Source organism: Eretmochelys imbricata, chromosome 1 (assembly GCF_965152235.1).
Source record: "Eretmochelys imbricata isolate rEreImb1 chromosome 1, rEreImb1.hap1, whole genome shotgun sequence".
NCBI classification, from domain to species: Eukaryota; Metazoa; Chordata; order Testudines; family Cheloniidae; genus Eretmochelys; species Eretmochelys imbricata.
In genome coordinates, this window is record NC_135572.1 from 6,735,377 (window position 1) to 6,750,072 (window position 14,696).

Here is a 14,696-nt window from a genome sequence, read left to right on the forward strand (position 1 = left end):
ATGTCTGTTTCCATGGTGGAAACTTCCCTCCTTTCTAACATATGAACTGCATAGTGGATCAGACCTATGGTCCATTTAGTGCAGTGTCCTCTGTCTGAGAATGACAGCCCCAGGTGCTGCAGTAGAAGGTGTAAGAAACCCAGCAGCAGGTTGATAGGGGATGCCTTAACCATCCTGAGGGTGTCACCCTAATGCCTAACAGCTAGAGATTGACTGGTTCCCTGAACCACATTGGCGTATAGGCTTTCCAAAATATTTATTTCGCTGTAAGTATTGTAAATGGATAGTCTTGTGTTGTCAGAGAGGGAGAACACATTCTTTATCTACTCTCTGCCAGTCATCCCCCTGAAAACTCTCTACCAGTCAGTAATTTATAGACTTTTCTCATATCCCTCTTTTTTATCTCCTTTGTAAGGTAACAATTCCAGTCTTTTCAACTTTTCTCTCTGTATGAGAGTTTAACCAGGCCCTTGATCATTCTCACGGCCCTTCCCTGAATCCCTCTAGTTCTTCAATACCCCGTGTGAGAAGGGTGCACCGTACCTCACAGAGGAGTCTAGAGGAGAGTGAAACATAGACTAGCTGATCTCATGGCATTGTATTTTCTGTATGATTCCCCATCCCATTCTTCTTCGACACAATGTTTTTCTTAGTTTCTGCTTGCACTGTGATTAGGGTTTCACAAAGCTGTGTACCGTGTCTTGTACTGAATTCATACAATTAAATTAGAACCACGTAAAGTGTTTGAGGACCTCAAGCTTTTCCCTCTAAAAGGCATACATACTGAAGATATTTACATTGAAGTTCATCGGTCATCATGCCACCCATTCACCTGGCTTAGATATCTCCCTCTGAGGACTTCTCTTTCCTTGAATATGACCTAAATAATCTGGTGCCATAAGCAAATGTCCCCACCTCACTGTTCACCCCCATTTCTAGATTATTAATAACTATAAAATATTTACCATACTATTTGTTGTCAGATGTGTAACCCCCCTCACTGTGCTTCTCTCCCTTCACAGGCACCTTGAGCATTTCTGAACCTGGTCAACGCCTCAGCCACCTCATGGCAGGTTTCAACCTCACCCCCTCTGACCCTTCCCCATTTATCCTAATGGGCATCCCAGGCCTGGAAGCTGCCTATGTCTAGATTTCCATCCCTTTCTCTATGTTCTACATTATCAGCCTGTTTGGAAATTGTATGGTTCTGTTTGTTGTAGGAAAAGAGCAGACCCTGCACAAGCCAATGTACCGGCTGCTCTGCATGCTGGCACTCACAGATATCGGCATGTCTACCTCCGTCATTCCAAAGGCACTTTGTATATTTTGGTTCAATTTGAAAGGCATTACTGTGGGTGGCTGCCTCACCCAGATGTTCTTCCTTCACATGGTTACTGTGTTGCACCCATCCATACTTGTGACAATGGCCTTTGATCGCTATGTTGCCATATGCAACCCTCTAAGATACGCCACCATACTCACCAATGCATGAATAGATAAGCTAGGTCTTGTGGGTTTGATAAGGGCTGTTCTCTTCATTGCGCCCATGCCCCTGCTCCTGAGCAGGATGCCATTCTGTGGCAACCACATTATCCCCCACACATACTGTGAGCACATAGCTGTGGCAAAGATGTCATGTGGGGATACCACAGTCAACAGGGACATATGGTTTGGTGACAGCTCTTGTAGTCATCTGGTTAGACCTGATGCTCATTGTGCTGTCCTATGGTCTGATCATCAGGACTGTCCTCAGAATCTCCTCCAAGAAAGACCACCAGAAAGCCCTTAACACCTGCACCGCTCACATCTGTATTATTCTGATGTCTTATATTCCCTGTCTCTTCTCCTACCTGACACAAAGGTTTGGTCAAGGACTTGCTTCCCATGTACACGTCACCTTCGCTAACTTCTATCTCCTTGTGCCTGCCATGCTCAACCCTATCATTTATGGGGTCAAAACCAAAGAGCTTCGTGACAAAGTGGGCAAATACAGCTGCAGAAGTTGATTGCCGGGGGCCACTGACTTTAAAGCTGTGTGATAAGAGGGGAAAGGATATCTCCTCACTAATCAAGGGTGCTCTGTCCCAGTTTGGCTGAGCTCAGCATTATGGAAGTTCAGAGTCTGAGAAGCTCCTCACACCTAACATCTTATCCCTCCATCACTAAGCACTGCTCTCTTCATTGTTGAGTTCCCTCTCTCTGACCATCACCTGACTGCTTTCATTGTCACCCACCAGCCCCCACACACTCACCCCGTCACTTGGCCTTTCTGTGACTACCAGACTACCAGAAGATATTGCAACTTTCTGATGTAGGGTGGGTTTCCATTAGTCCCTCTCTGAACAGGGTTCTTGATCAGTTCGACAAAGTGAAGCTACACTGATGAACCAGACTGTTAGATCACCAAAGACAAAGTAAGAAGCTACAATGCTGAACTTTTTAAATCATATATACAGCTATCCAGTGAGCAAAATTTACTGTGGGAACTGAGGACATTCTTCTAGAACTTGTTGATGAGAGGTGTGAAACTGTGTTTTTGAACCAGACTGATGTGTTAAACTATGATATTGCCTTTGAGTCACATTACTTACCACTTTGTGCAGGCAATTTTTTAGTTGCTTTCAGCTGGAACTTTCAAAACACACACTAACCTTTTCCATTGTCAAAGACATCAAGAGTAGGTGTCGAAATTTCATGTTGGAGTTTCTGAAACAGGGATTATCACCAAACATCTAGGTGACTGAATTGCTTGCAGTACTAAGTCCTTCTACTGCACTCAGCCCTGCACGAACTAGATTGGCTAATATCTCATTTTTAGCATTGGTTTGTGAACACCTTGGACAACTGGAGTTTCAGTGGAGAGTTTTGTCGATGGTTCACTGGCCTCATACTCAGGACACCCAAGTTGAGCAGTTTTGGGTTGAAGTTCTCAAACACATGTTTTTTTTCTCGTTCATCTGAGAAAACAGTCTTTCAACTGCAGTGTTGCTAAAAGGTAGGGACAGCAACTAAAGAGCAAACAAGCAAAGTTCAATAAAGTCTTTGTCCCCAGTGGCACCCATGTGTTTTTCAGCTTCAATATAAAACTGCTCAGCATGGTTGTCCTCAATATGAGGCCAGTGAACCATCGGCAAACGCAAAGCCATCATTTATTTTCAAGACAAAATTTGAACTTTGACTCCCAACACTGAATGCCATTAGAAATAAATACCATAATAATTTTATTGTTGTTTTTGTACTACATACATTGTGGGCTCCTTTTGGGCTATTGTAATGTTTTAAACATTTATCAGTCCTCAACCGGGATAAAAGTACCAGTAGGGGGCTTTGGAATTTGATTGTCATTGCATAGCTTTGTTGCTAATGTGGACAAAGTCCTGCTGTGCCTTGTAGTTTTTTTTTAAAATAAATATCAAATCTGTACTAGGTATCTAATTAAAGTTTGCATTTGTTACTTGATGTATACATGAATGTGTTAATTTAAAAAAAAACCCCTTTGCTGAAAGAAGTGCATTGGACTATTATCAGGTTAGTTTTTAAGTGATATTGGGCTATGAATGTAGTAGAAATCTGTCATCCCCAGACCAGAGGGTCCAGAAAAACAGCCCAGAAGGCAGAGCTGGGACTGAGGCAGAGCAGCAGCACTGATGAAGAAGGCAGAGGTGGGGAGCAGTAGCAGACCAGAGCCAGGATTTGGGGCAGTGTGGGAGCCAGGGCAAAAGTATAGCAGGGAACTGCAGGGCCAGAGCCAGGATAGTGGATGCTAGCCGCAACACAAGTAACAGGGGAGCTGAGAACAAAGAGCATCTGGGAAGAGCAAGGTAAGGAGCTTATATGCAGAGGGACCATCACAGGGAGAGGTTGCTCGACAGGAGGGCTTTGAAGGCTGGACTCAGAAGGGCATGAATCTGATGGAAGGGCAGATGCTGGGGAGAAGGTTCCTGCCACCTAGAGCCCGAGGGCGTGTGGCCATTGCCAGAGCAGGTATCTGACCTGCGGTATCACTGCAGAGCAGGCTGGAGACTTTTGCTGGAGCACCAGATGGTGGGGTGGGGGGTGCAGAGAAGGGACCATGACTCTCCCACTTTTGAGAGTGGACGGGCTTGATCAATATGCTTTTTGCCACATGTCTGAACCTCTGCCCTTCCTCTTCACTCTGAGGTTATGCCCCTGGCCAGGCCAGAAGGTGGAGCCCAGGCCAGGTGAAAGCAGCCCAGGACCCTGGGCAGCTGTGGGGATGGGGGGGGACAAGAGAAGCCCCATGCCCATAGCCTTCCCCCCTGCCCCTCCCCGCCTCGGGCAGATGGAGGGTCCACAGCTCCCCAAAGCTGCCAACCCCAGGCAGCTCTTACCACTCTTCCGCCACTGAGGTCCTACGTCCAGGCCAGGTCGGAAGCCAGAGGCGGGTCAGTATAAGAGCCAGGCGGGCATCTCTGGGGAACCGGACACCTTCCATCATCTCTGAACAGGGCTTTCCAGGGGCAGGGACATGTGTTGGAGGCTGCTTTTGGCCCCCATCCCCACCCCCAGAGGCCCAGGCCCTCCAACACAGATCTGGTTTCCAACTTGGCCGATGAGGGGTATTGAGGGGAAAAGGAGGGTTAGGGACAGGAACACGGAGGGGACAGGGCCTTGTGGCCCTCCAACTTTTAGTAATACTCTATCGCCACTGGGGTTTGGGATGTGTGAGGATCAGACTTGCTGGAGGATTCTCTGCTCCTTGAGGTCTTTAAACTACAATTTGAGGACTTCAATAGCACAGATATAGGTGTGAGGTTTTTTTTGTAGGAGTGGTGGGTGAAATTCTGTGGCCTGCGTTGTGCAGGAGGTCAGACTAGATGATCATAATGGTCCCTTCTGACCTAAATATCTATGAATCTATGACTGTGAACAGACACCTATCTGTGGTGTCTCCCTGCCCATAGGTGAATTGACCCTCAGAGGGAAGCCAGAGGAAAGGGTGAATAGGAAGACTGCCAGAGAAAAAGAGAGGGCAAGAGCCAACAGATGAACTGTGCACGATCTGAGGGGGGAGACCTGTTGTAAAGGGACGAGACCTGGCTGTGCTACTACCATGTAAGGTGGGAAAGGACTATCTGGAGCCCAGGAGGACTGGAGGCCCCACAGCCCAGGGAGGGGGGAGCAGCTACAGCAAGTGGCAGCCATGACAGGGACTACCAGAGATGGGAGCATAGATTCATAGAAGTTTGGAGTTGGAAGACACCTCAGTCCAGTCCAAACAACTGCTCAAAGCAGGACCAACTCCAACTAAATCATCCCAGCCAGGACTTTGTCAAGTTAGGCCTTAAATACTTCTAAGGATGGAAACCAGCTCCCCAGGTAATGCATTCCAGTGCTTCACCACCCTCCTAGAGAAATAGTGTTTCCTAATATCTAACCTAGACCTCTCCCACCACAATTTGAGACCATTGCTCCTTGTTCTGTTATCTGCTACCACTGAGAACAGCTGAGCTCCATCCTCTTTGGAGCCCCCCTTCAGGTAGTTGGAGGCTGCTATCAAATCCCCCCTCACTCTTCTCTTCTGCAGACTAAATAAGCCCTGTTCCCTCAGCCTCTCCTCGTAAGTCATGTGCCCCAGCCCCATAATCATTTTTGTTGCCCTCTGCTGGACTCTCTCCTATTTGTCCATATCCCTTGTGGAGTGGGGGCCCCAAAACTGGGCACAATACTCCAGGTATGGCCTCACTAGTGCCGAGTAGAGGGGAATAATCACTTCCCTTGATCTGTTGGCAATGCTGCTACTAATACAACCCAGTACATCATTAGCCTTCTCGGCAACGATGGAACACTCTTGACTAATATCCAGCTTTGCGTCCACTGTATTCCCCGGGCCCTTTTCTGCAGAACAGCCGTTTAGCGTGTCGGTCCCCAGCCTGTAGCAGTTCTTGGAATTCTTCCATCCTAATTTCAGGACTCTGCACTTGTGCTCATTGAACCTCATCAAATTTCTTTTGGCCCAATCCTTTAATTTGTCTAGGTCACTCTGGACCCTATCGCAGCCCTCCAGCGTATCTACCTCTCCTCTCAGCTTAGTGTCATCTGCAAACTTGCTGAGGGTGCAATCCACACCATCCTCCAGATCATTAATGAAGATGTTGAACAAAAATGGCCCCAGGAATGACTTCTGGGCACTATGCTGACACTGGCTGCCAATTAGACATTGATCAATGAATCACTACCTGTTGACCCCGATGATCTAGACAGCTTTCTATCCACTCTATAGTCCATTCATCCAGCCAATACTTTAACTTGCTGGCAAGAATACTCTGGGAGACTATATCAAAAGTGTTACTAAATTCAAAGATATATCACGTCCACTGCTTTCCCCATATCCACAGAGCCCTTTATCTCATCATAGAAGGCAATCATGTTGGTCAAGCATGACTTGCCTTTGGTGAATCCACGTTGACTGTTCTTGATCACCTTCCTCTCCTCCAAGTGTTTCAAAATGGTTTCCTTGAGGACCTGCTCCATGTATTCCACAGTATTTTTGCTAGCAAGTTGCCCAAGTTACAACTCACTTCTACTTCCCCTACCAATTCTTCCTGTTTGTGAGCAGCATGTCAAGAGGTGCTTGACTTACTTAATTGATTTCTCCAGCACTTGTACCAGGAAATTGTCCAGAACACTCTCCAAAACTTCCTGGATTGTCTGTATTGCTCTTCCAGCAGATGTCAGCGTGATTGAAGTCCCTCATGAGAAACAGGGTCTGTGATTTGGAAACTTCTGCTAGTTGTCCGAAGAACGCTTCCTCTACCTCCTCCTCCTGGTCTGGTGACCTATAGCAGATGCCCAGCACGACATCACCCTTGTTACTCTTGCTTCTAAACTTAACCCAAAAACTCTCAACAGTCTTTTTCTCCAGTTTCATACTGGAGCTCTGAGCAATCATACCGCTCTCTTACATGCAGTGAAAGTTCTCCCCTCCCCACTGTCAGAAAGTGACTGGTTTCTCTGTTATGATTAAGATTGACTTAATTCTTCACTCCAGCCCACTGTCCATAGGGCCCTGTTGTGAGACGTTCCCTTCAGGACTCCACTCCCTGGTCTGTACAGAGCCGGTCATGCCTGGAAACAGACTCCTAAGAGGGCATAACTTTTGGGAAGAGGGTGGCCTTCTCAGCAGCTCAAACTTCCTGCTGGTTGATCCCCCCCACAGCATAGTCAATGCTGGGCCTTAAAAATCTTTAAAGATGGAGATTCCACCACCTTCCTGGGAGACAAAGGATTCCCACCTTTGTAAATCCTATTTAAGGGTGGGGAGGAAAGCAAACAGGGCTCCTCCCCTCCACGTCTGTCTGCCCAAGAAGAAAGACTGCAAGAGCCACCTGAAGGGAAGGCAAGGGGTCCAGTCTGAAAAGGAATATAACTGGAATTTTGAACCCCCAAAACTTTGCAACCTGCCTAAAATAACATTTAGGGTGAGAATTTATATTTTGTAACCTGTTTTTAAAGTATATTAAGCTTAGTTTGCCTGCTTTGTTTACTAAAAACACCTGTTATAGTTAATAAATTTATTACTGGTTTATAATATAACCCAGTTTATGTGATTTCTAATGGGGGGGGGTTGAGAAGTCGTGCATATTCTCGTCCATATTGAGGGAAGAGGGAAATTTAATATTATTTTGGGTGTGTACCCCAAGGGAGGTGGACATCTGGGTGCTGTAGCAAGTACCATAAACTGAGCCTTCCCAGAGCAGATCTCTGTCTCTCTGTGCAGCTGGGTGTAACCCTATCTGTGTGCTTGGCTGGAAGAGGCTAGTGAGCCTGGCCCAGCAAGACCAGGTAAGAAAGGGCCCAGGCTGACAGAATAGGCTGACTCAGTGTTATCTCAGCACACCAGATGACATCCCAGCCGGTCCAACCCATGACAAATGCATACTAAGCTTAAGATCTTAAAAAGACTGGTGATCTTAATGAGACAGTGTGTGGTGACATCTGCTGTGGTGTTGGGTGGTAACAAGGCCTGGAGAGTCTGAAACATCAGAAAAGCACGGTGAACAAGGGGAAGCCCAGCTGAGTGGTTAGAGAGATACAGCAGTTCCCACGGCTCCCAGAGTGAACTCCGGGGTTGACAACCCATCACACTCATACTTCCAGAGTCCAAATTAGGCCCCCAGGCACCCATCACACAAGCATGGAGGCGGGACTGTAGCCCAAAGAAATGATCCAGATGTAGCCGTTGTTTGATTCCTTTACCACTGTGTTCTTACCCCATCAGGGCACACCTACCTAAAATACCACCATAGTGCAATGGCCCCAGGGCAACAGAATAGGGAAACTCCAAAGCTATTCACTCCTAAAATGTGGGACACCATGTGAGATGAACTGCAGGTCATTTTGGCCCTGGGAGTGGTGAAGGAATCACAGAGTGGGTGGAGAAATCCCATGGTACTAGTTCTGATGCAGAACAACACCACCCATTTCTGCATTGATTTCTGAAAGATCAAAACAGTATTGAATTTGATGCTTACCCGATTCAGAGAGTAGCTGAAATATTAGCATAGTCTGAGCTGCCTGATATATATTCACTTTAGACCTCAAAAGGGGATACTGGCAAAGAGCTTTGATACCAAAATCCTGGGAGAAGAAAGCCTTTTTCATGCCCTTCAGCTTTCATCAATTCAGGATCACGTCATTTTTCCTCCACATTGTTGCAGTGACTTTTCAGATCCCAATGGACTGGATATTTCAAGGGGATGTGTGATACGCAGCAGTACGCTGCTACAGTCAATTGAAAATGGCTTTCGATCCTGTAAGTTGTGGCAGCATTCCCACCCAGAGTGCAGATGGCAGCACACTACACACAAAAAACGAACCTATTGTCAATTGCTAGGTTGAACAGTCTGCAAGACTCAGTTTGCCCTGACAATCTGAGCCCCTTTTATCCGAGAATATTTTCTTCGGTCCCAGGGGAGGCTCTCAAGCCGAAGTTCTCCAGGGTCTATTTTCTGCTTTTCCCGCTGCTCACAGAACCGAGGGAATTGTCTGGGAGTCCTGGCCAACTGGAGAGTCCGCAGGGACTGCACAGGGGAATCATAAAAGATGCTGTCCAGCTCGCTGAGTGTCAGACATGAGATTCATACACTGATTCTCAGGGCTCAATCTTCCTGTCACAGTAAGGATATTTCCTCTCTCTGCTGAGTGGGATTTCGGTGAGTAACCTGTTTCTGCATTAAAATTAATGCTGAGGACTCAGGAAGGGCTCCAGGGTTCAAGTCAAGAACCGTCTGGGCAGGAATTCACCAGCAAGGAGACTTGAACTGTTTAGTGTCAGAAACATCAAGGGATTTACCAGGTAAAATTGAAACTATAAATGTATTGGAAAGAGTTTAGACAAATCTTTGCTTTTAAGATCAGTTCCTTGTCTCTCATTGTGTCCTTCTATCTGTCTCAGTAGCTTCCTTTTTGGGGCTGTGTGATTTTTCCTCTGGCTCGCTCAAGTTTTCCAATTCAGCAACTTCACTGGCCTCTTAAGAAATGAAGCCAAAGCCTCTGTGGCAGGTATCAGTTACCAGAGGGTTCACAACAAGAATGGGTCACACACTGGCCAGATTCTGCTCTCACATTCCTCCTACAGTGGGTCACTCCAATTGACACTGGCCTCCCTGAGAGCAAAATCTAGGCCCACGTGTTTGGGAATCCCCCTTTCATGCCTGGTCCCAGAACCGCCACACAAACGGAGTTTCCTACAGATACTTTCCGAGCACAACAAAATAATGCTCACACACGAGTGGCAAATACCAGGGCACCTTTGCAGGTTTTCTTGTTGCACCCATAGACACCGCATAGAGCTTTGCGGACTGCTATACAGGAACAACTCACAAGCGAAGAAGTTTTCACAAGGAGAGTTGGAAACTCTGGGACATGTGAGGGCCTAGATAAATACAGCTGCCATGTGCAGGAGCCACTGGCAGATGCCTGAAACAATGGACCACTGGGGCCCACAGTTAAATCCAGGACACTCTGGCAGCCATTTCTAAGCCAGCTCTGTTAGCCATTCACAGTGATGCTTGTACATACATTCCTCAGTGCAGAGATTTTATGGGTTCAGCTTATTCTTTTCCTCACCTAAAACATTCATCCATGCAGTGTGTCATGGGATCCTGCAGCTTCGTGAAACACCCACGTAGTGTAACATTTCCAAGGCTCCACAGTTACAGGAGAATTTCTCCCCATAGGGCTCTATTCACCACTGTCAAGAATAGAAAAAATGCCTTCAGTAAGCTCAGGCATGAGCGTGCAGGGAAAATGCCTCCAACTGCCTCCTGAGGACATGTTTGTAGATTCCAAGACCAGAAGGGACCATTGTGATCATGTAATCTGACCTCCTGCATAACACAGGCCAGACACCTGCCCTGACTTAATTCACATTTGAACTGGAGAAGATCTTTTAGAGCAGTGGTTCTCAACAAGGGTACATGTCCTAGACAAATTAGAGGATTGGGCCAAAAGAAATCTGATGAAGTTCAAGAAGGACAAGGGCAGAGTCCTACACTTAGGAAGGAAGAATCCCATGCACTGCTACAGACTAGGACCGAGCAGCTAGGCAGTAGTTCTGCAGAAAAGGACCTAGGGGTTACAGTGGACGAGAAGCAGGATATGAGTCAACAGTGTGCCCTTGTTGCCAAGAAGGTTAACGGCATTTTGGGCTGTATAAGTAGGAGCATTGCAAGCAGATCGAGTCCAGTTTTGGGCCACACACTACAAGAAGGATGTGGAAAAATTGGAAAGCATCCAGCGGAGGGCAACAAAAATGACTAGGGGGCTGGAACACATGATTTATGAGGAGAGGCTGAGGGGACTGGGATTATTTAGTCTGCAGAAGAGAAGAATGAGGGGGGATTTGATAGCTGCTTTCAACTACCTGAAAGGGGGTTCCAAAGAGGATGGATCTAGATTGTTCTCAGTGGTAGCAGATGACAGGACAAGGAGTAATGGTCTCAAGTTCCAGCTGGGGAGGTTTAGGCTGGATATTAGGAAAAACTTTTTCACTAGGAGGGTGGTGAAGCACTGGAATACGTTACCAAGGGAGGTGGTGGAATCTCCTTCCTTAGATATTTTTAAGGTCAGGCTTGACAAAGCCCTGGCTGGGATGCTTTTAGTTGGGGATTGGTCCTGTTTTGAGCAGGGGGTTGGACTAGATGACCTCCTGAGGTCCCTTCCAACCCTAATATTCTATGATTCTATTATTCTATGTACTGGGAGGGGTGCACAGAGGCCTTCCAGGCAGTTGGTATACTCCTCTAGATAGTTGCCTAATTTTACAACAGGCTACATGAAAAGTAGTAGCCAAGTCAGCACAAACTAATATTTCATACAGACTTGTTTATACTGCTCTATATACTATACACCGAAATATAAATAAAATATTTGTATTCCAATTTATTTACTTTATAAGTACATGGTAAAAAATTAGAAAGTAAGCAATTTTGCAGTAAGAGAATGCTGTGTCACTTGGGTATTTTTATGTCTGATTTTGTAAACAAGTAGTTTTTAGGTGAGGTGAAACTTGGAGTACACAAAACAAATCAGACTCCTGAAAGGGATACAGTAGTCTGGAAATGCTGAGACCCATTGTTGGAGAGAAACATCCAATCTTGGTTTAAAAATTCTTCCCATGGTTAATTACTCTCACCATTTGAAAAGTGTTTACCTTATCTCCAGTCAGAATGTGTCTAACTGAAACTTCCAGCCCTTGGATAGTGTTAGATCTTCCTCTCCTAGACTGAAGAGTGCACATTAAATATTGGTTCCCCATGTAGGTACTTAGAGACTGTGACCAAGTCTCCCCTTAACACTCTAAGGCAGGTGTTTAATTCTTTCCGTATTCTTGTGGCTTGGCTATGAACCCTCCTTCTTGAACTGTGGACACCAAGAATGGATACAGGATTCTAGTACCAGGTGCATTGGCACCAGATACAAAGGCAAAATAATTTCTCTGCTCCTACTTGAGATTCCCCCAGTTATCGCCCCAGGATCGCATTAGCTCTTTTGTCCACACTGTTACACTGGGAGTCTCATGTTTAGCTAAGTATCCCTTCACACCCCCAAATCTTGTTCAGAGTCATTGCACTTCCCATGATAGAGACCAGCATCATTATGTCTCAGGCAAAGCTGGGTGCCTGCAAGAAAGTGTCTCACCAAAAGAAGGAGAGGAAGTAAAAGAGGTGCGGGCCTGTGGCCCTAAATAGCAAGACCCTTGTGTTCTTCGTGTCCATCTGTTGAGCACAAAGTCATAGACCAGCAGGATAATGTCTGTTTCCATGAGAGAAACTTCACTCCTTTCCAAGATAGGAATAGCATCATGGATCAGATCTACGGTCCATCTAGTCCACTGTCCTCTCTCTAACAGAGACAGCTCCTGGTGCTGCAGAAGAAGGTGTAAGAAACCCAGTAGTGGGTAGATGAGAGGATGACCTGACCATACTGAGGGTGTCCCCCTAATGCCTACCAGCTAGAAATTGGCTTGTGTCCAGAAACACATGGGGGTATAGCCTTTCCAAAATATTTATTTAGTTGTAAATATTATAACTAGATAGTCTCCTATGCACGTAAATGTCCAACTTTTCCTGATCATTTCTTAGCTCATGGCCCCAACTATGTCTTGTGACAACGTGTTCCTCAATCTAATTAGGCATTGAGTGGAAAAGGCATTCTATTTATCTGTTTTGAATTTGCCACGTTTCAGTTTAATTGAATGTCCTCTTGATCTTGTGTTATCAGACAGGCAAAACACATTCTCAATCTACGCTATACCAGTGATCCCTCTGAAACCTCTCTACAAGTCAGTAATTTATAGACTTTTCTCATATCCCCTCTTATTCATCTCCTTAGTAATGTAACAATCCCAGACTCATCAATCTCTCTCTATATGAGAGTTTCCCCAGGCACTTGATCATTCCTGTTGCCCTTCCATTAACCCCTCTAGTTCTGCAATACCCTGTGTGAGAAGAGTGCCCAGTACTACATAGAGAAATCCAGAGGAGGGTGAAAAATCGACTGACTGATCTCAGGGCATTGTATTTTCTGTATGATTTCCCGTCCCACTCCTCCTGGAACCCAATGTTTTGCTTAGTTTCTGCCATGCTTGCACTGTGAGTAGGACTTCCCAAAGCTGTGTACAGTGATGCCCAGGTCCCTGTACTGAATTCATATAGACAAATTAGAACCTCGAAAGATGTTTGAGGAGTACACATGTTTCCCTCCAATGGCATAAATGTTGCAGTTATTGACATCCAAGTGTATATGCCATCATGCTGCCCATTCCCCCAGCTTCATTAGTTCTCTCTGAGGACTTCTCTGGACTTGACTATAACCTACCTGTAAATGCTCCCACCTCACTGCACAAACCCCTTTCTAGATTGTTCATACCTATAACATATTGAAGTACTAATTCTTATAAACTATGTAACCTCCCCCACCCCTTGTTGTGCTTCTCTCCCTTCACAGGCAACTTGAACATTTCTGAGCCCGATAGACACATCGACCACCTCATGGCAGCTTTCAACCTCACACCCTCTGACCCTTCACCATTTATTCTAATGGGCATCCCAGGCCTGGAAGCTGCCCATATCTGGATTTCCATCCCTTTCTCTACATTCTACATTATCGGCCTGTTTGGAAATTCCATGGTTCTGTTTGTTGTAGGCAAAGAGCAGAACCTGCACAAGCCAATGTACCTGCTGCTCTGCATGCTGGCACTCACAGATATCGGCATGTCTACCTCTATCATTCCAAAGGCACTGTGTATATTTTGGTTCAATTTGAAAGGCATTACTCTGAATGGCTGCCTCACCCAGATGTTCTTCATTCATGCAGTTTCTGGTATGCAGTCAGCTGTCCTTGTGACAATGGCCTTCGATCGTTACGTTGCCATATGTAACCCTCTGAGATATGCCACGATCCTCACCAATGCACGAATAGCCAAGCTAGGTCTTGTGGGTTTGATAAGAGCTGTTCTCTTCATTCTGCCCCTGCCCCTGCTCCTGAGCAGGATGCCATTCTGTGCCAACCACATTATTCCCCACACATACTGTGAGCACATAGCTGTGGCAAAGATGTTGTGTGGGGACATTACAGTCAACAGGACATATGGTTTGGTGACTGCACTTGTAGTCATCTGGTTAGACCTGATTCTCATTGCACTGTCCTACGGTCTGATCATCAGGGCTGTCCTCAGAATCTCCTCCAAGAAAGACCACCAGAAAGCCCTCAACACCTGCACCGCCCACATCTGTGTGATTCTGATGTCTTATACTCCCACCCTCTTCTCTTACCTGACACAGCGGTTTGGTCAAGGAATTGCTTCCTATGTACATGTCACCTTCGCTAACTTCTATCTCCTTGTCCCCCCCATGCTCAACCCTATCATTTATGGTGTGAAATCCAAAGAGTTTCGTGACAAAGTGGGTAAATACACCTGCAGAAGGTGATCACTGGGGGCCACTGACTTCAAAGTTGTGTGACAAGACGGGGAAAGGATAATTCCTCATTAATCAAGGTTGCTCCTAGTTTGGCTGAGCTCAGCATTATGGAAGTTCAGAGTCTCACACCTAACATCACCATTAAGTTTCCTCTCTCTGACCATCACCTGGCCTCTTACAAATGTCACTCATCAGCTCCCAACCCCACACAACCTGTCATTCAGCCTTACTGTGACTACCAGACCACCA

The 14,696-nt window shown here is 46.1% G+C and overlaps 1 protein-coding gene and 1 pseudogene across 1 annotated transcript; both read left to right on the plus strand.

The window, feature by feature from the left end:
* Window positions 1-1,066: 1,066 nt before the first annotated feature.
* Window positions 1,067-2,006, plus strand: LOC144259687 (olfactory receptor 52N2-like; annotated as a pseudogene).
* A 10,959-nt stretch (window positions 2,007-12,965) lies between these two features.
* On the plus strand, window positions 12,966-14,456 carry LOC144278980 (olfactory receptor 52P1-like). The gene is made up of 2 exons (XM_077840385.1): window positions 12,966-13,011; window positions 13,474-14,456. Exon 2 carries the CDS (start codon window positions 13,518-13,520, stop codon window positions 14,454-14,456), a length of 939 nt encoding a protein of 312 aa, XP_077696511.1. The 5' UTR covers window positions 12,966-13,011; window positions 13,474-13,517.
* The last annotated feature ends 240 nt before the right edge of the window (window positions 14,457-14,696 follow it).

Excerpts from the sequence above, each read along its gene's own strand:
- LOC144278980 (XM_077840385.1), top strand. The coding sequence starts at position 13,518 with ATGGCAGCTTTCAACCTCACACCCTCTGACCCTTCACCATTTATTCTA.